Here is a 22355-nt window from a genome sequence, read left to right on the forward strand (position 1 = left end):
TCTGCTAACCCAGAAATAGTACCTCGGGTTAAGAACTTTGCTTCAGGATGAGAACAGAAATTGTGCTCCAGCGGCACGGCGGCAGTGGGAGGCCCCATTAGCTAAAGTGGTGCTTCAGGTTAAGAACGAACCTCGAGAACAAGTTAAATACTTAACCCGAGGTACCACTGTATAATGCAAGTACCTGTAAACTGAAAGTTTATTGTAGTCTTTCCCCAATCTTGTTTACATTATAAACCATGTATTTATATCAGTTTACCACGTTTGTACATGACCTTTATCCTATCCACCCATCCAACCAACCATATTTGATAAAAACTATCAGCTTCCACATTAATGCTACTTACTTTAGCATTGTCATGAAATAACAAACAGCACCTTCCCTTTCTTTCTTTGTTTGTTTATTTATTGCATTAGTCATCTTAGGTGGCTGCTGGAAGGTTACACATTAATATTTCACCCTGATGTAATTAGAAACATGATCAGAGCTGGCCCTGAACATTTTGCTGCCTGAAGCAAAGAACAAATGGGCTTCCTTTAGTCCATGTACACGTGTTGGCCGGTTGAATCTTCATTCAACTGGTTCTTTGATCAAAGTACTGTATCAGACGATATATTTTTACCAGCCACCCCAATCTCTTTTTGGAATATGGTTTCTTTACACATATTTACACCTGAGTTTGGATGTAGAGAGGGTTCTGTGCATCACATCTCAAGAGGGGCTTGCTCCCCACAGCAGCACAGCTTTGGATTCAAAAGTAACCAGAATGCCGTATCTATGTCTCCGCCACACAGATTGTCCATCAGCTTGCATGGCATCTGGCCCCACCCTTTTAGTTCACCAAAACCAGGCTTCTTCAACTTTGGCCCTCCAGATGTTTTTGGCCTACAACTCCCATGATCCCTAGCTAGCAGGACCAGTGGTCAGGGATGATGGGAACTGTAGTCTCAAAACATCTGGAGGGCTGAGGCTGAGGAAGCCTGACCAAAACCCTTGCTAAAAGGCAACCCAAGTCTCATGCAAAAGGGGCACTTTTTCCTGTGGTGACAGCATGCCTCCTGTAACTCTGGCAACTGCCCCTCCCAACTCTGCTGTTGTCTTTTGCTAATTAACACATCGCTGGGTGCCTTTTGTCAGGGTAATGACTTTCCCACCACCTGTTTTGTTATTTGATGGCACTTCTCACAGCCAATCTCCTGAGGAAGTTGGCTTGATTTATTTTTTGTTGTTGTTTTGTTTAGTCGTTAAGTCATGTCCGACTCTTCGTGACCCCATGGACGCCAGGCACTCCTGTCCTGACTTATTTTTTAGGTGTTGCTAAATCCATTGATCAAACCCCACATTTACTAATTTCAGAAATTATGGGGAGAACATGGCACCCAGGAATTTTAGGGGATCTTCCCCTACCGACTGCAAACCCATAACAATATACCACAGGGATGGGGAGCAAAACTTCCAAAATTCTAGTATTTTAGAACAGCATTCCAATCTGCACTAACATCTAAATAATGAGGGGAAAACAGGTAGACTGATAGAGCAATCTGAAAGCTATCAAACTGAAGTAGGTCCAGCCGATTTCAAATAGAGGTATAGAAATCTAACCAAAATGATGTTGAAATGCTTTCTGCCTTCAGGGCTGGGCATATTGTTTGCAAGAATAGTTAATTCATGCTGATAGAACTGGTGAAATCATAGGAAAGATATGACAGTTTACTCTCTCAGATAACAATGAAGTCATCTGTCTATGACTGAAAGCTGTATGGCATGATTACATTTGTTAATTTGTCCTGAATGCTGGGATGAGCCTGAAGCCATCAATCATCGCATTTGGATGCAAATGATAAATCAAAGATTACTGTGCCGGAGATGTGGCAACAAATTGCTCAAACAGAACAGTTGTCACGAGTGCTAGCCTTGCTCAATGCAGGCATTATTATAATGTACTCATCCTTCTCCCAGACCTGGCAAAATATTTGGCCTTAGAAGGCAGCTGCGGCAGCTCCTTGAAATTATGGCGAGCTATAATTTAAAGACCGCTTCATGGATCACTGCCTTGCTGTGGCGAAGGGGCTTGAATAACTCAGAGAAGCTATGAGCCATGCTGTGCAGGGCCACCCAAGATGGACAGGTCATAGTGGAGAGTTTTGACCAAATGTGATCCACCTGGAGCAGGGACCGGCAGGCCACTCCAGTATCCCTGCCAAGAAAACTCCATGGACAAAGACAAAGGGCATATAAAAGTTATGACGCTGGAAGATGAGCCCCTCAGGTCGAAAGGCGTCCAACATGCTACTGAGGAAGAGCGGAGGACAAGTACAAGTAGATTCAGAGCTGATGAAGCGGCTGGGCCAAAGCTGAAAGGACGCTCAGTTGCGGATATGCCTGGAAGTGAAAGGAAAGTCCAATGCTGTAAAGAAAAATATTGCATAGGAACCTGGAATGTAAGAACCATGAACCTTGGTAAGTTGGATGTGGTCAAAAATGAGATGGCAAGAATAAATATTGACATCCTGGGCATCAGTGAACTAAAATGGATGGGAATGGGCAAATTCAGTTCGGGTGACCATCATATCTACTACTGTGGGCAAGAATCCCGTAAAAGAAATGGAGTGGCCCTCATAGTCAACAAAAGAGTGGCAAAAGCTGTATTGGGATGCAATCTCAAAAATGATAGAATAATCTCGATACGAATCCAAGGCAGACCTTTTAACATCAAGTAATCCAAGTTTATGCACCAACCACTGGTGCTGAAGAAACTGAAATTGACCAATTCTATGAAGACTTACAACACCTTATAGAATTGACACCAAAGAAGGATGTTATTCTCATTATAGGGGATTGGAATGCTAAAGTAGGGAGTCAAGAGATAAAAGGAACAACTGGCAAGTTTGGCCTTGGAGTTCAAAATGAAGCAGGGCAAAGGCTAATAGAGTTCTGCCAAGAGAACAAGCTGGTCATCACAAACATTCTTTTCCAACAAGACAAGAGACGACTCTACACATGGACATCACCAGATGGGCAGCATTGAAATCAGATTGATTATATTCTCTGCAGCCAAAGATGGAGAAGCTCTATACAGTCAGCAAAAACAAGACCTGGAGCAGACTGTGGCTCAGATCATCAGCTTCTTATAGCAAAATTCAAGCTTAAACTGAAGAAAGCAGGAAAAACCACTGAGCTGGTAAGATACAATCTAAGTCAAATCACTTATGAATACACAGTGGAAGTGAGGAACAGGTTTAAGGATTTAGATTTGGTGGACAGAGTGCCTGAAGAACTATGGATGGAGGCTCGCAACATTATACAGGAGGCAGCAACGAAAACCATCCCAATGAAAAGGAAATGCAAGAAAGCAAAGTGGCTATCCAACGAGGCCTTACAAATAGTGGAGGAGAGAAGGCAAGCAAAATACGAGGGAGATAGTGAAAGATACAGGAAATTGAATGCAGATTTCCAAAAAATAGCAAGGAGAGACAAGAAGGCCTTCTTAAACGAGCAATGCAAAGAAATAGAGGAAAACAACAGAATGGGAAGAACCAGAGATCTGTTCAAGAAAAATGGAGATATGAAAGGGACATTTCGTACAAAGATTACCATAATAAAGGACAAAAGTGGTAAGGACCTAACAGAAGCAGAAGACATAAAGAAGAGGTGTCAAGAATACACAGAGGAATTATACCAGAAAGATATGGATGGCTCGTACACCCCAGGTAGTGTGGTTGCTGACCTTGAGCCAGACATCCTGGAGAGTGAAGTCAAATGGGCCTTAGAAAGCACTGCAAATAACAAGGCCAGTGGAAGTGATGGTATTCCAGCTGAACTACTTGAAATTTTAAAAGATGATGCTGTTAAGGTGCTACACTCAATATGCCAGCAAGTTTGGAAAACTCAGCAGTGGCCAGAGGATTGGAGAAGATCTACATCCCAATCCCAAAGAAGGGCAGTGCCAAAGAATGCTCCAACTACCGAACAATTGCACTCATTTCACACGTTAGCAAGGTTATGCTTAAAATTCTACAAGGAAGGCTCAAGCAGTATGTGGACCGAGAACTCCCAGAAGTGCAAGCTGGATTTAGAAGAGGCAGAGGAACTAGAGACCAAATTGCAAACATGCGCTGAATTATGGAGAAAGCTAGAGAGTTCTAGAAAGACATCTAATTTTGCTTCATTGACTATGCAAAAGCCTTCGACTGTGTCAACCACAGCAAACTATGGCAGGTTCTTAAAGAAATGGGAGTGCCTGATCACCTCATCTGTCTCCTGCGAAATCTCTATGTGGGACAAGAAGCTACAGTTAGAACTGGATATGGAACAACTGATTGGTTCAAAATTGGGAAAGGAGTACGGCAAGGCTGCATATTGTCTCCCTGCTTATTTAACTTATATGCAGAATTCATCATGCGAAAGGCTGGGCTGGATGAATCCCAAGCCGGAATTAAGATTGCCGGAAGAAATATCAACAACCTCAGATATGCAGATGACACAACCTTGATGGCAGAAAGTGAGGAGGAATTAAAGAACCTTTTAATGAGGGTGAAAGAGGAGAGTGCAAAATATGGTCTGAAGCTCAGCATCAAAAAAAACGAAGATCATGGCCACTGGGCCCATCACCTCCTGGCAAATAGAAGGGGAAGAAATGGAGGCAGTGAGAGATTTTACTTTCTTGGGCTCCATGATCACTGCAGATGGTGACAGCAGTCACGAAATTAAAAGATGCCTGCTTCTTGGGAGAAAGGCGATGGCAATCCTAGAGAGCATCTTAAAAAGCAGAGACATCACCTTGCCAACAAAGGTCCGTATAGTTAAAGCCATGGTTTCCCCAGTAGTGATGTATGGAAGTGAGAGCTGGACCATAAAGAAGGCTGACCACTGAAGAATTGATGCTTTTGAATTATGGTGCTGGAGGAGACTCTTGAGAGTCCCATGGACTGCAAGAAGATCAAACACATCCATTCTTAAGGAAATCAGCCCTGAGTGCTCACTGGAAGGACAGATTGTGAAGCTGAGGCTCCAATACTTTGGCCACCTCATGAGAAGAGAAGACTCCCTGGAAAAGACCCTGATGTTGGGAAAGATTGAGGGCACAAGGAGAAGGGGACGACAGAGGACGAGATGGTTGGACAGTGTTCTCGAAGCTACAAACATGAGTCTGACCAAACTGCGGGAGGCAGTGGAAGACAGGAGTGCCTGGCGTCTCTGGTCCATGGGGTCACGAAGAGTCGGACACGACTAAACAACAACAACAACAAATAATTTAAAGAACTTGTTAAAGATTAAATAGCACTGATGTATTATAGAACATATATACATTTTCCTCCTGAATAATAATTGCTGGAGAAGTAATGTTAGCCATGCAACAGAAAGCACTATCTTTTGGATGCCCTGAGATTAAGTTAAAAAGGTAAATGGGCCCCTGACCATTAGGTCCAGTCGTGACTGACTCTGGGGTTGCGGCGCACATCTTGCTTTATTGGCCAAGGGAGCCGGCGTACAGCTTCTGGGTCATGTGGCCAGCATGACTAAGCCACTTCTGGCGAACCAGAGCAGTGCATGGAAACACCGTTTACCGGAGCAGTACCTGTTTATCTACTTGCACTTTGATGTGCTTTCGAACTGCTAGGTTGGCAGGAGCAGGGACCGAGCAATGGGAGCTCACCCCGTCATGGGGATTCAAACCGCTGACCTTCTGATCGGCAAGTCCTAGGCTCTGTGGTTTAACCCACAACGCCACCCGCGTCCCTACGATTAAGTTATTGGGACATTATTTTGAAACTTTTTGAAAAGCATGAATGGTCATCATATTCCCTTTTGGATCCCAACAGGGCTATAATATTGGTTCGGATGTGGAATGGGGCACAGGGCACAATGCCTCGAGAGGAGGCACAAAGCTCAGTACCAGCCATGATTTCCAAGTGCTCAGGCTAGTGTGATATCTTTCACCTGTCATCGCTCTTCTGTGTTATGGTCTTGGAAGTGGCCAGAGAAGGCACAGAATGTTTAGCTGCATGCATAGCTCTAGGATCATTCCAGGGTTACATGCAACTTCAGAGGGTTGGAGTCCACCTCTTGGCTGGGTGAGGCACATCATTTTCTGCAATGTTGCAATGTATTCTGGAGCATGCCTTTATGATTGCAAGCTCCTTCACTGCTGCATTTAAAATAAAATGTTGCGGTGCCCAAGCAGTTGGGATAGGCCGAGCTGTGAATTGCAGCAGGGTTTCTAAACAGGTGTTAGTCCACAAAAACTTTTTGTTAACTACTTTGAGGTTTTCTACAATCAAGCAGTATATCAGTTTTATGAAATAAATAAAAACAGGTCCCCCTTTATCTGTTTCTGCTACATACCTTTTAGTGCTGCTCTGTATGGTTGTTGTTTTTTTTTAAATACTAGATTGGCTAAGCTCAGTTTTATCTTTCCCATTTATTTTACAGAAGGGAATTGAGGCTTGACTTGCTTCCAACTGGTGGCCTGACCAAAGGCAGCCACTCAGTCTGCAGTGCTGCAAGTGGGAAGTTCTTAGAATGATTATAGCGCAAAGGCATCCCATGTGTGGGTGCAGGAACAGAATTACTAAAAATTCAAAATTAAGCAGACATTTCAGTTCAAAGATCTAGTGATAGCACTTCATCAGGAAACTGTGTCCATTAAGGAACTATTTAAAATTTATCTGAAGTATGTGTGTTAAGAAAATACCAAATTTGAATAAATAAGAGAATTTTTTAAAACAAGTATGGGCCATAGGCAAAACTGGACCACTAGGCATTGTGAACCATCTATTTTAAGCAGCAGACCTTGAGTTTCATGAGAGGCCAGCAAATTGTTAGCTCTTTACTTTTATTCTATTTTTATTGCCAGGCCATATACGCAGCATAAAGTTAAAGTACTGTGATACCACTTTAACAATTTTGTCTTCCCTCAAAGAATCCTAGGAACTGTACTTTGTTATGGGTGCTGAAAGTTTTTGGGATACCCCTATTTTTCCCCACATAACTTTTTTTTTTTTTTTTTGCCTAAGGAATCTCACTCTGACAGATATCTGAGAAACGAAGGCTGAGCACTAAGGAACCAAGTTCAGAGTTACTAAATATGGAAAGGGTGCAGCATGGCCATTATAACTCTCTCTGTGGATATTTGCTATAGCTCCTTAATGAAGCTGAGCTTGGCAAAAAGCCAGCCACAGTCCCGGGTGATTCTGAATGCGTCAACACTATACAGGCGCTTAGTGAGAAAGTCAGGCTCCCTTTGCTCCTCTGTAACCTAGGAGAGAGAAATGCACACCCATTTTACCACCTTTACCAAGGCTGAACTTGTGCAAGGATGTATGAAGGCGATACGGTTTTCGTCCTGCTTTTGATCACAACCATAATTCTCTGATGTTCAAGAGAGAACAGAAGCTGAGAGGTGAGTTTGATATTTGATTTGCACCTCCTGCTGAGACCAGAGATCATAATATGGGCTGGTATTATCTGGGAGAAGCTAACTTTAGGCAATACAAATGCCAGTGGCAGTGGAAATGAGCTTTGGGCTTCAGAGGAAAAGCAACAAGCTAATACCGCTTGAGGGAAGCAGTAGCCCCACCATTCCTTTAAAAAACCTCTCTAACCTTGAGGAAGTTAATAATTATCACAAATTATGGTCACTAATACCCCCCTTTTTGGGTGTTGACCATATATGATTCTAGGACTCTTGGAGGAAACTGATTTTAGACTTATTTCAAGCAGGTTTCAGGTCTGGTTTTCCTGATAATCCCTATTCAGGGAGAGAGACAGAGGGAATGCAATTGTTGATTCTGCTGAACTTCTCAGTGGGTTTAGATTTCATTTATCATTGTATCCTCCTGAAGTAGCCATATGAATTAGCAGTAGGAGGCACAATGGTGCAGTGTTTCTGTTTCCATTTGTGTCTGGTACCAAAAGGCAGTTCTGGGGAACTGCATAGCATTTTGCTGTGGGCCTCACAAGATTCTGTGCTATTTAAAAATCTATATGAAGCCACTGAGAAAGAACATCAATATGCAGGTGATGTTCAGTTCTGTCTGCCTAAAGTATGTACGGTGGGTAAATTTAGTTTGATTAGATTAAACCATTTGAGGGACCAGTCCTTCTAGTCTCTTGCCTACAAGCAGGACAGAAATGGAATCAGCGGCCCAGTGGGATGGGAAACTTTTGGCCCTCCAAAGCTTGTTAAACTCCCATTAGCTCCAGCTAGCATGTCAGGGATGATGTGAGTTGTAGCCCAATGTGAGTCGGGGGTTCACACATTAGCTACTTCTGGTGTAAGCAGATAGTAGGCTGGAGGGTGTTGTGGCAGTAGGAAAAGGGCATCTGTGGAAAGGTTTAACCACCCACCAGGTGTGCCGGGTTCTGCCCGACATTGGGGGAGCCCAGTGCGTGTGTGTGACATCATGTGTGTGGTGCACGTGATGTCACATGGTGGGAGGAGGCCCAATGGGGCCTGGCGCACCCTCCGAAAGGGCTGATGGGGCCTAGTTGCAGCCATGGGAGGGCCCGACAAAGCCCGTTGCAGCTGTGGGAGGGCCCAATGGGGCCTGACTGCGGAATATTGAGGGGGCCCGGCCCCCTCATTGAATTTTTTGGGGGGCCTCGCTCCCCATAGATGGCGTGCCAGCCACCCACACTCCTTGTCCACTGAAAATCATTCCCTTCTGAAGCTACTTTTCCTAATTAAAAGTAGGAATAAAGTATGTTCCCATGCAAACATGTGTAACTTCTAGTTTAAGGCCCAATACAGTGGTACCTCGGGTTACATACACTTCAGGTTACATACGCTTCAGGTTACAGACTCCGCTAACCCAGAAATAATACCTCGGGTTAAGAACTTTGCTTCAGGATGAGAACAGAAATTGTGCTCCGGCGGTGCGGCGGCAGCAGGAGGCCCCATTAGCTAAAGTGGTGTTTCAGGTTAAGAACAGTTTCAGGTTAAGTACGGACCTCCGGAACGAATTAAGTACTTAACCCGAGGTACCACTGTATGTTAAAGGTCTGAAGAACTAAGAACAGTCACCTGCTAGTGCCACCTAATGGTAATGTATTGTAAGAAATGAGTTGACATTCTACCTAGCTGGGGTTTTATAAGCCGTCATAGTTGTGACAATTTTATTGCTAATATTACCTTCATCTCCTGGTCAGTCATAATCTTAATTCATTCTAATAATTCATTCTAATTGTTCCTCTTCTGCGAATGATGGGAAATGATTAGGAGCTATAGCTACCTTCTGAGTCGTGGAATTTTTTTCTACCTCAGGCTTCTGAGGCCCCCTTTCCAGACAAGCATCTTCCTATTAAGAAGGCCTAGATAATCTCATCAGTCCCAGATGGTATGTCCAATGGCCAGGGATGACAGGAGTAGTAGACTCTACCCCTGCTCTTTTCCCTAAACTGTTCGTTTGATTTGTTTTTAATGATGTTTTTAATACAGCAACCCACCCTGGGACCTCAGGGTGACGGGGTTTAATAATTAATAATATAATAAATGCTATGACTTGTATAATACAGTACCATTCCAGACTATTATCTATCAAGGTAAACAAGAACAGTGATGATAAAACAAAAAAACGAAAGAGACCACACTCATTTCTGGCAAAGGCTTTATTTTAATTATAAAATGGCAAAACGGAATCCCCAGAAATGACAGATCCATCACTTGGACCAAGACTCTGCTCTCATACAAGAGCGGATTCAGGTTCCCCTGCCCACTGTCAGCCAGTTTAGGCTGCAAGTGTATCTATCCATTTACACACATATACATGTTTCATTTTTTATAAATACATGGGACTGAGTGGAATGCTGCGTGTGAACATGGCTGTCCTGTCTAATCGTTTTAAAACAAGCCCTTGACTATGGAATATCCATACTCAGCCATGTTAACTGGTAGGGGGTAGAAGATACAACTGGATAATTTATGTCCTAAAATGCAGCTTCTTCTAGAACTTCCCTAGATGCAGAGGCTCTAATCATTATTGCACACAAGTGAAGAAAGAGCCCACACACATTACAGAACAGAAACAGGCTCATCTCTTTACTGGAAACAGCAGCGGGGGACAAATTAGGTTCCATAATGCAAGAGGCATCAACTACTTTCGGTCCCAGTGTAGATGTCCAAAGCTGCAATCCTATATGTACTTGCTTGGGAGTAAGGCCCATTGAAATCAGTGGGACTTACTTCTGAGTAAACATACACCAGATCACACTGCACATTCCTGAAATTGTGGGAAGGAAAGTGCTTGGAAGAGTGGTCAAGTAAGTTCCAGGACTTATTCCACTTCTCCATCTGGCCAGATGCACCAGTCAGCTGGAGAAAGGCATGTAGGAAGGAATAGAATAGAAGGAATGCTTATGATACACAAAGGTAAAAACGAACTGCTGGCATTTCTCAAGGTGAAAACCTAAAACATGCTTACTACAAAGTATGTTCCATTGAACTCTATGGACTCAAGTAGGAAATAAATAAGCTTTGGTTGTGGTTGTAGAAATGGAAGAAAAAAACTTAAGCATAGAGTTGTTCAGTGCTCTGGCAACCTTCAGCAGGATGGTTTTTTAATGGTTACTAGACTTGCTGTTCTTCTCTCCTACCACAAACCCCCATCCACTGCAATAAATGAGGGGAGACAAGTGTGTTTTTACAAGCAGAAGATGATCTATTGAAAGAACATTCAGGACCAAATTTACTGCTACCCTACTTCACACATAGAAATGGCCATCAAAACGGGTTTTAAATGCTACCAGCAGAAAACATGAGGTTGCCAGGTGGCAATCTGGAGATCTTGTCCAAAGGTTCTGAAGCAGCAGAGGAGGTTACCCAATTCCTTCACCACTCTCTTCATCCCTTCCTTTACTGCCTGCCATTGGAAGAATTTCATACCAGAGAAGAGATGAATGGTGGTGGCATGGGGCAAGAGAGTAGCCTTTCCTGCTGCCTCAACCTAAAGGCATACACACCATCTTCCCAAATGGTAATCTAGCTGCTTGTTTAGGGTTGTATTTTAGATTAACAAATTATTGAATACTGCTGTATTTTAGGGTACATGTGAATATTATGACTGAGCATTAACAGAGTCCCCCTGTTCCTGCCATGTATGAACAGAAAATTATAGCTTTCCACTGTGCATCTTTCAGGAGCATTAATTTATGGGGGGGGGGGAATCAGCCTATTGTTTAAAAAAGGACATAGCCCTTTCAGAGTTAATTGGTATTCAATAATGAATTGATCATGCTGAATTTGGAGAAGGCCTTTATTAGGCAGACAGGGCATTTTCAAATGGTAGCAGCTATTGTTCCATAATGCTTCCTTGAAAATGCTCTTGAGAGGGAAGAGAAAAGGAGGGGAAAGAATGATCCTTTTGCTTCTGTTCCTGAATAGATGACCCTCCAAATATAATCTTTAAAAAATCTGGAAGACATGATGTTTTGGACTATATGTGACTTTTAAGCAGATGGTTCAGAAATGTACTTAGACCGACTGTGTCTCTTTGTTTGCAAAAGCAGCTGCAGGGACTCCTGATCCAGATTGAGACCATGGTGTGGGAAAAGTTCCTAACCACTGAACAAACATGACATGGTCAGTCCAAGCAAATATTTTTCAATCATGTTCTTAAGACATGTCTAGTTTGAGAACCAAGCTCTCTCTTCCTTAAATAGTGGGTGATAATACTGGTTTTGGACTTCATTCCAGAGCAGCTATTATTTAGCAATTAACAGCCTGTGTCTTACCTTAAAGAAATAATTGTGATAGAAGGTATGTAATCAAACAGACTTTTCTGTTTACATACTTTTCTGTTTAACATGGGCAGACTGCTGAGGAGGTGAGATCCCAATTCTAACACATTTTTCTTCACATAGGGCTAAAAACGATCTCACCTGACAGTGGAAAGAACATACACAGTCTCCAGTCAAGTTTAGGTATTGCAAGACTTGAATGTCTTGCAGTCACTCCTACCCAGAATTAGAAATCCATTCAGTAGTTTACCGTAGAGATTACTGCCATAAAGGAACTAACCTATATTAGCAAATTAAGACAGAAATTAGTTTACAATGACTGTTTTTAGCTTATCCCCTCCTACAAAAGAATTAAAAGAACATTCAAGCTTAGCACTGAGTATTAGGAACTTCAGTGTTGCAAGACTCACACCTTTTGGGTTATTTCTGCCAGAAATACACTGTAACAAGGGTAATGAAAATAAGCAAGTCTTGCGAGGAATGGCTTAGACTAGCATACTCGGTGCCACTCGCATTACTTAAGTTGTGCAATGGGTTTCCTAATCTCCACTTTCTCAGCAAGGGATATTTCAAACGCACCCAAACATAACCAAGACAAAAACAAATTTAGTAAGTAAATATGCTATTTGACTTTATGACCATTTTTCCCCGGTAGCATTGTATCACATGCAATCCAGTAAATGCTCTCCCTGGAAAGTCTGGCGCACCATCTTGCTGTTAACGCTGGCATGAATGATAAGATAGGAATCTGGTAGACTGGAGTTTAAAAAGTAAATGCCGTGGTGAATTGAGGCACTTTCCACCAGGTATGCTAGCTCTGTCCATTATGCCTGCTGAAATTATTTCCTCCAGGTGGCTGGATCTGAATAGAGTCGAGGAGAGGCCGTAGAGCTTGTCCAAAAGGTCTGAAGCCACAAGAAAAACATAAGGGATGGTTGGTGAAGAGAGAATTTAAGTTTTCCAAGCACTCTGAACACAAACGGGTTCTCAACTAAAATTAAAAACAAAGCTGCTTATAGAGAAGAATGAAGGCAAACTACTAAGGATGTTCCTATAAAACGATACATGAGCTGAGCCGAGCCCATGCCACTATTTCATCCATCGGCAAAGCAGATGGAGTGTAAAGGAGATCAGCACAGGTCTCACCTGTAACACCTAGAAGTACAGCGGCACAGAAGCAAATCTTTGTCAAGTCCACCTTTAGGGCAGGGGGTGGACCATCTGTGCCTCTTGGTTGTAGCGGCAGAAATGTCTGGGTTGGTGTGCATTACTCAAAAACATGTTGCCATCCCAAACTGCAGAGCCCCAGGGTTGCTTGCAGTGTAGTATTGGCTGTTGAAGCATAGAACATAAGCTGCATGTTGCTGTGGTGTCAGGTGCCTGTGAGCCTAAAGTTATGCCCCAGTCTCCACTGCAATAGGTATGGGGTGTTGCACCTCTCCATTTAGGCCACAGCTGGCAATGTAATATGCTGAGAATTGTGTTCCAGCATTCTCCCATATTGCAAGCCATATTGTGGAATATTTGTTTCAAACTGCATGCTGCATCTACTTTCCATGGCTATGTTTTAGATGAGCCTAGATACATAACGGGGACGCGGGTGGCGCTGTGGGTTAAACCACAGAGCCTAGGACTTGCCGATCAGAAGGTTGGTGGTTTGAATCCCCGCAACGGGGTGAGCTCCCGTTGCTCAGTCCCTGCTCCTGCCAACCTAGCAGTTCAAAAGCACGTCAAAGTGCAAGTAGATAAATAGGTACCACTCTGGCGGGAAGGTAAATGGCGTTTCCGTGCACTGCTCTGGTTCGCCAGAAGCGGCTTAGTCATGCTGGCCACATGACCCGGAAGCTGTATGCCGGCTCCCTCAGCCAATAAAGTGAGACGAGCACCGCAACCCCAGAGTCGGTCATGACTGGACCTAATGGTCAGGGGTCCCTTTACCTTTTTTTAGACACATAGCAGGGTGCGTAACCCACTGAACCCTCTACAGATATACTTTTCAAAGCAATGCAATGCTTGTAATGCTCGTGAGCTAGTCCAGCCCAAAGATAGACAGTACTGAAAACTGACAATACTCTTAACTAATGCAACTAACAACCACATGTTCCAACAAGTTTCATGTCCAAAGAAGTCCAAGGTTCATCTCCAGCCACCGCTATGTTTCCACAGCTTTTTGAGTAAGTCACTTCAAAAATAACTTTGGTAAGATCTCCTACTATTGTTTCTCTGCCACCTGCCCCCACAACTTGTTTGTTTTATAAAGTAGCCAAAGTCCTAAAAGTTGTGATGGCTCTTTAGAGAATTACATTAACTGAGATGAAACAGTACCCCTTTTAGGCTTAAACAACATGTTACAATAAACATGCTTTTTAGAAGCATGCTTAAACCAGCCACTTTTATTTTGATGAAAAAGCAGCCACAAGGACCTCAACCAGATTAGGGCCCTGCCCTGGTTTCCTGTGACAAATAACCGTCCCTGAAAGTGCTGTTTATTGCAAACATCACCTCCAGGGGCAAATAGAAGCCATGGAGGAAACCAACACAGACCCCCAATATTGATCGGGAACATGTTCTGGAATGGGGCCCTGCATAACTGCTATCAGTTGCAGACTACTTTTTTGGAAAATGGTGTTTATCATAGTTTAGATCTTAGTGTCATTTGGTTGCAAGTCAGTCTGAAAGGTATATCTGTATTCCAAGTTAGTAAAATCTGTGCCATGTCCTCAGTATTCCTGAAAAGCCATGGCTGTTAAATTTGGCATCAATAATATGGATGTAATAAAAAAGAGGACTCTACTTACGTTGCAAGAACTTCAGATGGAAGGTCAGTGATGTAGGAAGGGATCTTCCTCCCTGTCAAGAATTGTGCCACTTCATTGCTGAATGTATTGCAGTTATGGTCAAAAAGGTTATAAGCCTCTCCTCTGTGACCCCAAGAAAAAGAAGTTCAGAAAGAATAATAATAATGAATGAATATAGCAAGACTGACCTCTTTCAGAGGGATTACAGGAATGTGTGTGTGTGTGTGTGTGTGTGTGTGTGTGTGTGTGTGTAAAGCTAATTCACCCCATAACACTCAGACCTGTGTTAAGAGCAGCTATGCAGGGGGAATGTCAAATGGAAAAGCTAGAGGTGATATTTAACTTGTTTCCTGCTTGCAACTTCACACGAAATTGGCCTCTCTTCATTTGCTTCCAAATGTAGGTAAAGGTTCCCCTGCCCGTATGGGCCAGTCTTGACAGACTCTAGGGTTGTGCGCTCATCTCACTCTAGAGGCCGGGAGCCAGCGCTGTCCGCAGACACTTCCGGGTCACATGGCCAGCGTGACGAAGCTGCTCTGGCGAACCGGCACCAGAGCAGCACACGGAAACGCCGTTTACCTTCCCGCTATAAAGCGGTACCTATTTATCTACTTGCACTTAAGGGTGCTTTCGAACTGCTAGGTGGGCAGGAGCTGGGACCGAATGACGGGAGCTCACCCCGCCGTGGGGATTTGAACCGCCGACCATGTGATCGGCAAGTCCTAGGCGCTGAGGGTTTACCCACAGCGCCACAGCGCTTCCAAATGTATATTTGCCTATTTGGGAATCTGGAATGGAAAGGCTACAAGCAGGAAATGAGTTAAGCGTTCCATCCCCCAACTGCTTCTCCACTAAAAATCCTTTCTTCTCCAAATCACGTTTTAATACACAAAGAGTGTTGGGACTTCAATCTACATGCAGTTGTGTATTGAAGTACATCTCAGTTGTGTATTGAAGTACAGAAACTATTTAGAACTCGCTTACCATTCTAAGATTATGACACAATTCTATATTAATCTAACCATAACTCAATAGTGAAGCAGCTTGGCAGGAAGTGGCATGGGCATCCCTATCAACAGGAATTACATGCAGTCACCAGAATATTAGAATAGAAACAAAGCAGCATTCTCTCACCGGAATATAGATTCACCCAATGAGGACAAATATTCCAAGAACAGCTCTTCTGAAACTTCTGAGCATCCCAGGTCTACAATAGAGTCTGGGGGCCCAAGCAGAGTCCCACCCTGTGAAGTGTATATGCAGGAAGATATTCAGACACCAAGTACAATTTACCAGCCTCCTATGGGGAATATATAATGCTGAAATATTTCTGCATTTCCCCCCCAATTGCATACATCAATTACCATATTTCCCAAAACACTAGTAAGAGCTTATAGCAGTCAAGTTCCAGTAGGACTCTTGTACATACTCAGTTGGGAGGTGGTGAACAGAAGGAAAAAGATAAACCAAATTTGATTCCTACTCTGTTGCCTACAAATCAGCTTTAAAAATTGTGGATTAAGGGGAACTTAGGACCTCAGTATCAGCTATGCAAGGAAAGCATTTCAGTTTTACTATACATTAAAATTACACCAAGTTTGATTGAATAAATGGTTTAGAGCGGGGGTAGGGAACTGGATCCTGCTAATGGCCTAGATACTTATCTTCCCCCAATCATGGACCAACTTTAATAGGTGGGTTGGGACATCTACCTGTCAATCACCTGACATAATAAAGACTTCAGGTGACTGACACATGTCAAAGTTAAAAAAGTTGCTGTAAAAAATGATTAGCTGATCAACGGTTAGAACAGCCTCTTTTCAATATATCTCTTCAGTGCCAATGATTGGCACTGGGAGCACCTTGAAATAAGCTCCTTCTAACTAACAGTCAGCTGATTTTTGATTAGAGGGAGTCCCTTTGAAGTCTCTGCAGAGAGGGAAATGCTCCTAAAACTGGACCATCTCCTCTGCAGCAAAGGCTGTTTGAAGTGCTTTGAATACAACTTCCTTTGGAAATAAAATAAATGCTCCTTTTAAAAATGGCGCATTTATTTTTTCTTTCCAAAGGAAGCTTGTGCTGCCCCTTGTGGAGTGATTTCCATGTGCTAAGTACTGGGCTTGCAAAGTACCTTGAACCACATTTCTGAAGTTCTGCCAATCAACTGACTGTTGGACGCCTGGGAAGCGCTGTGAAAAAGGTTGTTCAGCAGTGCCTGCTAGTCCCTTTTGTTGAAGCCCCATCTTTACCTACCCAACACCTGACGTCCTATATGACCAGGTGTTTGGCAAGTGGGTGTGTCTTGGCTGAAATTGCATCTCAGGCCAACTGAGGAGCCTGTGAGCTAGAGCTTCCCCACCCCTGCTTTAGAGCATGATGTACTGGATGTTCGAGAGCTGGCCATAATGCACTAAATATTCCAGTTACTTGCTATTTTTCTGAATGGGATACAGAAACAGATCAACAAAAGAAAAATATGGGAAAAATAAGAGAGGAAAAAGTAGGTATAGAAAAGAAGTTCCAAGACTTACAGGTGGACAACTGGCGATCCCACCACTACCATAGAAGAACTCATCCCTGTGAACAACTATGGAAGTGTGCCTGAAGGGGGTGGCAAACAAGACAGGTAGAAACATTTATGTAGTGAGATACACCAGAGATTAAACATAACCAAGACTAAAAGTTACCTGCAGCCTCTAGCCTCATATAGTCCTATATCAATCTGTTTAGGAAGACTACTGAAAAACAAAAAAAACAGATCCTTACCTAATTTCAGACAGCATTTTCTATCCTTACAAATTGTGAAAATAATTAATGAGTCTCTAATCAAAATGCCTAGAAAGCATGTGAATGAGCCCTTACTCCAAAAAGTGAGGCACCACCATCCAGCATTGAAAGGACCATGCAAAGCACCTAATAACACGGCCTAATTTGGTGTTGCTACTTTCCCGAACACTCATGAAATAGTTTGTGAAGTACATAATTGTGGAAATGTTTTATGCTATGAAAACATCAATTAATTTTAAGTCTAGCTACTCACCAAATGCCATCCAACTGCTTACCTGCATATAAAAAGAAAAGCACCATCAGCAACTCAGTTTGCATGCTGCAATCTGTTACTCGCCTTCCATGGCTATCAATTCACATTTCCCTAGAATACACTCACACGTAAACTCATAACAGTGCCTTTCTAAAAGAAAAAGCAGGAAAAATAGTGTTCTCTCCCACCCTAAAGTTGGTATTTGATGGAATTAGGAATAGTTTGTGCCCTAATCCTTGGGTTTTATGATTACAGGGGAAGAATTCAGACTTTCTGAATAGGACAAAGTGCTAATTTTTGAAAGCAACATGTTTTACTTTACAAACAGCTCAGAAGATGAGACATAATGCAAAAGGTCCTATATCTAATGTATTGGACTACAGATTTGCCAGGCTTGCAAACAGTTACTGGCCTGCAGTGCATATGAATGTCCAGATAACCAGGCAGAGCAACTTTTTGTAAACTTCTGAAAGGTGGTTCTTCTCACTTCCATTTAGAATGACAATTACTAGAGAAATGGGTGGGACCTGGGTAGGCTGTGAAGTATAATGCGTAAAACTCTATCATGATGATTTATTATAAATGTCAACCTTTCTTATAGTACAAATCATGTAAGTCGACAAAGTATTTATTCCTCTCTTTTTTGTATTCACTTCTGACCATGCAGTTTGGAGTTTCTGTATCTTTAATATTAACCTTCAAAATACATCAGGTTTGAATATAACAGTGAAAGTACATTTTTAAAAAATTCTAACCTGAGAAAATCCTAGTAATATTCCCCCCTGCCCAATTCCCTACATATTGCTGAGGCTTCAATCCTGTGCCTGTGCACTTCATAGTAAGCGTCAACACACATGAGGCTGCCAATTTAGATTTAGGATACTTGTACTGGCTTGATGGTAGAGACAGAGATAGCTGAAACCAGTATAAATTAAATTGGAATCACTTATCTGTGTGAATCAGTTCTCATTCAGTTACCTAGTGGCTCCTTTTAATCTAGATTTATTGGAAAAAGGAATTAGTGTATTTATCACATACAAATATACTTCCCCTGTTTCTTGGGAAAGAATGCAGAATAACTTGCCTAAGTCTGCAGTATAAAAGCAAAAGCCCAGCCTTAAGTAGAATAGAGTTCAGTGTGGGAGGTACTTATATTCCATGCAGGCTAAATCTGTTGTGAAACTTTCCTTGCTCATAGTGACAGTGCAAACTCAGATGTAGAGATTTCCTTCAATGAGCTTCATTAAGTTAACTCATTTTAGGATGCAAACTATTATTCTAAACTTCTAGTCTGTATGTATAAATGAAAAGCTTTTATCTCTGTAATGTTGTCCTTTAACTCCTCTGTCTCTCATAACTCATGACAGACCTATTGTCGAACAGAACTTTTGCAGTGAAATATACCGGTAAATTTTGTAATGGAATTGCAGGACAATGTTATGTTCAGAAAAGTATAAAATACGTATGTTGCTTTTTGTATGTGAGCCTTCCTCTGCATACAGGCACATGTCTGAAGGAGTAATTTCTGGTAACTTTGCATACCCCTACTTTAATATCAAAAAGCAATCATACTCTACTTTCAGGTTGTGTGATATTCCTCAGGTTGTTCCTGAAAGTGTCCAGGAATTCTCTCTAGAAATGTTGGACACTTGTGTCTGGGTAGTGTTGGGGGTCAATAAACCGAGGCTGAATCATGATAAGATGGAGGTACTGTGGGGTGAGTGGTTTCTGTCTCCAAAAACTAGGTGGACAACTAGTTCTGTGAGGGGCTGCACTCTCCCTGAAGGCACAAGTTCATAGCCTGGGAGAACTCCTGGACTCTTAACTTGTCACTGGAGTCTCAAGTGGCTTCTTTGTCTATGAATGCATATGCCCAGTTGGTTCACAAGTTATGGCTGTTCCTGGATAGCCTGGATTCAGTTGTCCATGCTCTGCTGACTTCCTGCAATGTGGGGCTGCCCTTGAAGATGGTGCTGCCTTGTTGGGAATGACCCATGACACAGCCTTTTGGGTGGGTGTTTCCCCTTTATGAAATGCCCTCCCTGATGTGTTTTGCCTGTTTCCCTCACTGCTAACATTCAGGAGGACTTTAAAACCATTCCTGTTTACTCAGGCATTTGATGGCTTAAAAATACTGTTCTTTGTAACTTTGCAATTACTAGCCGTGTAGGTATGCTTTACATGTTTCTAAGTGTTTTAAATATGTTTTTAGTTTATTTTTAACTATTGTTTTACTGCTTTGGTGTTTGGTGCCCTGGACAACTATCAGAGATAGAAATTTAAGGAAAAAATAGAAGGGAGAGCTAAGAATGTGATAAAAGAAGTATATTCTCAAACACTATATAACCCAGTCCAATGCTTTGCTCCTATATTCTTTTCTTAGTTAAACTATATAAAAAGCACTACTTATAGCAAAGTAGTTAAAGTACTCTAGGCTTGTTAGATCTGTTATGACTAAGCATCTAGAACTACTTAATACCAGGAAGTAAATGATTTAGACCAGCAGCCCTTTCATCCAGACACAAACTCCTAACTGTTCTGTGCAATACTAAGAATAGTCCTTACTTCCTCTGCTAGCTTTCTCCTCCATGAATTAAGACAAAAATGTGCATGGATAGTACTTCTGCAACAAAAGGTTTCCATGCTTATGGACCTAATGAATATTCAGACAGTTACTATGTTGGGGAAACAAATACCGTATACCAATTCTTTAGCCTAGAGGCAGGGCAGACTTTGTCTCCACTACCGCACACGGACAAGACAAGTGTGATTCGTACTACTGGGGGCGGGGAGTGTACGCTGGAAGTGAGTGCAGATCCTGTACAGCATATCATCCCTGATACGTTGAAAGGGTATAGTTGCTGCTGTTCCTTAACGTAACCCCTGTCTACCCTCCACCTTTGAGTTGTGCATCCAGCCCTCTACCTCCCCTTTGGGACGAGAAAACAGAGAAAGTTGTTCGGATTGCGAACAGGTACTGTAAAATTACCACTTTCCCTGTTCCTTCGGGTCACCCTCCAAGCCCCGAAGAAGCCTCTTACGTAACCTATGTGTGCGGGGGGCGGGGGAGGAGGAGGAGGGCGCCCGTTAATGTACATAACACAGACGGCGGTTAAGGATCAAAACCCACATCAACTTCCTCCCCACTCCCCGGCTGTAGGACCCCTGCCCGTCCCCTCCCCCCTCCCATTTGAGCCACCCCCTTCCCCAATAATACGAGGGCAAAGGCTTCCTCTCCCCCCACCCCAGGCATCATTTGACAGATACCGAGGCGACGGACGGGGTCGTCTCTCCATCCCCCCCGGGGCTCCTCTCACCGAGCATGATGGGGCTGAGGCGTCGAGCCATGCCCTTGGACAGGTCGTAAACGTAGAGCTTCACCGGGTGCAGCATCGGGGGCGAGTCCATGGCATTGGCGGAGGGCGACAGAAAGAGGACGGAGGGGGCGACGGGGATGGAAGCTCTTGACCGAGGCCAGTGGTAACGGTGGTTAGTGGGCGGGGGGCCGGGAAAGCGGGGAGCCCAGCCGGCCCGGCTCCTGCTCCTGCGGCGGGTGACAGCCAACTGACAGAAGGGGACAGAGGAGATGGGAGGAGGGCAGCGGGGAAGGGAACGTTCGCCGCACGCATGCGCCGCCCCCACAAGGCGAATCCAGGTTGCCAGTCACGGCGCCTCTGTGAGGGAAGGGCGCTAGGCAGCCGGGGGCGGGGCCAGGGGGCGAGCGTGGTTTGGTTCCATGTGGGCGGGCATCGACGAGGACAATGTGACCAGAGTTCTTCGGGGCGATTGGGTAGGAGGCGGGGAGAAGGGCGGAGCGTATAGCCATTCCCGAGCAGTAACAGGTTGCATAGTGACTGGTGGGCGGGGTTATTCAACGCAGGAGTGGGCAGGGGGCATGACTTGAATATGTAACTGAGTCGTAAAGGACCTCCGAGCGAACTTGAGGCTGCCAACCGTTCCATAGAAATAGGAAAGATGAGAGTATCGAATTCCATTGTCTGAACAAGGATATTCCTGGTTCCTTTAGGCTCTTTTCCCCTCTCCCCAGGAGCACAGTCCACGGAAAACAATGAATAAGTGTAGGATTCCTGTTCTTTCTCATTTATTTCGTATTACGATGTGGTGTTGTTGCTTTTTAGAGTTAATTGCCAAGTAGGCCGTTACATTTCATGTTGCATATTGGGAGGGCCCGCTGGGTCTGGAAGAGTGGTTTGTGGCCCTTCACTGCTTGCTATTCTTCCTTTCTTTACAGATAAATTATACCCCAGCTTTTCACCATCAGGTCTCCAAGCGGCTTAAGTTAAAGCAATATACAGCGGACAAAATCTAAAAACAAAAACCGTCAGGATTATTGCAAGTTAGCGGATTTTAGAAGGCTTAGTTTTTCATTCAGAAAATTCTCATGCAAGACACCTTTCAAGCTACAGGAAGAGTAAGTTTTGCCCTTTCAGCTCAAATTCGGCGCTCAAGTTGCACTAGAAGCCTTGCACGCTGCAAGCATTGCGTTTTAAAATGTTTTAAAACTTTTAGGCTGCAATCTGATGCACACTTACCCGCGAGTAGGTCCCACTGAACTCAATAGGACTTAACCGTGGGTAGATAGGGATAGGATCCCGCTCCTAAGAGACATATTGGAAAGGGCAGGACACTCGCCTTTGCTGCTACTTTTGGTTTTGTGGGTGGTTCGCTGCTTCCCAGTCTCAGCTAAGCGAAACTCCCCGAAACAATCATTTTATTTTGAATGACTATATGCAATCTTAAGTAGGTGGGGGGAGGGGGA

At 43.4% G+C, this 22355-nt stretch overlaps 2 protein-coding genes across 3 annotated transcripts in view; one reads left to right on the plus strand and one right to left on the minus strand.

Moving 5' to 3' along the window:
* The first annotated feature begins 7252 nt into the window (after positions 1-7252).
* XRCC6 (X-ray repair cross complementing 6) overlaps positions 7253-22355 on the plus strand; it is a 29124-nt gene continuing 14021 nt past the window's right edge. Inside the window, exon 1 of the mRNA XM_083462599.1 lies at positions 7253-7403. The gene's annotated coding sequence lies outside the window, so the exon portion shown is untranslated. The remainder of the gene's footprint in view (positions 7404-22355) is intronic.
* On the minus strand, positions 9596-21025 carry DESI1 (desumoylating isopeptidase 1). 2 transcript variants are annotated; one of them, XM_083462622.1, is made up of 6 exons: positions 20893-21025; positions 17576-18571; positions 17067-17136; positions 15670-15779; positions 14536-14658; positions 9596-12642 (listed from the first exon to the last, which is right to left on the minus strand). In XM_083462622.1, exons 2-6 carry the CDS (start codon positions 17638-17640, stop codon positions 12549-12551), a joined length of 462 nt encoding a protein of 153 aa, XP_083318748.1. In that variant the 5' UTR covers positions 17641-18571; positions 20893-21025; the 3' UTR covers positions 9596-12548. The 2 variants fall into 2 exon arrangements, with proteins under 2 accessions (XP_083318748.1, XP_083318747.1); XM_083462621.1 differs by having other exon boundaries at positions 17576-17597; positions 20893-21014.

The sequence above is a fragment of the Podarcis liolepis genome (genome assembly GCF_965112155.1).
Source record: "Podarcis liolepis genome assembly, chromosome: 10".
Taxonomy (NCBI): domain Eukaryota; kingdom Metazoa; phylum Chordata; class Lepidosauria; order Squamata; family Lacertidae; genus Podarcis; species Podarcis liolepis.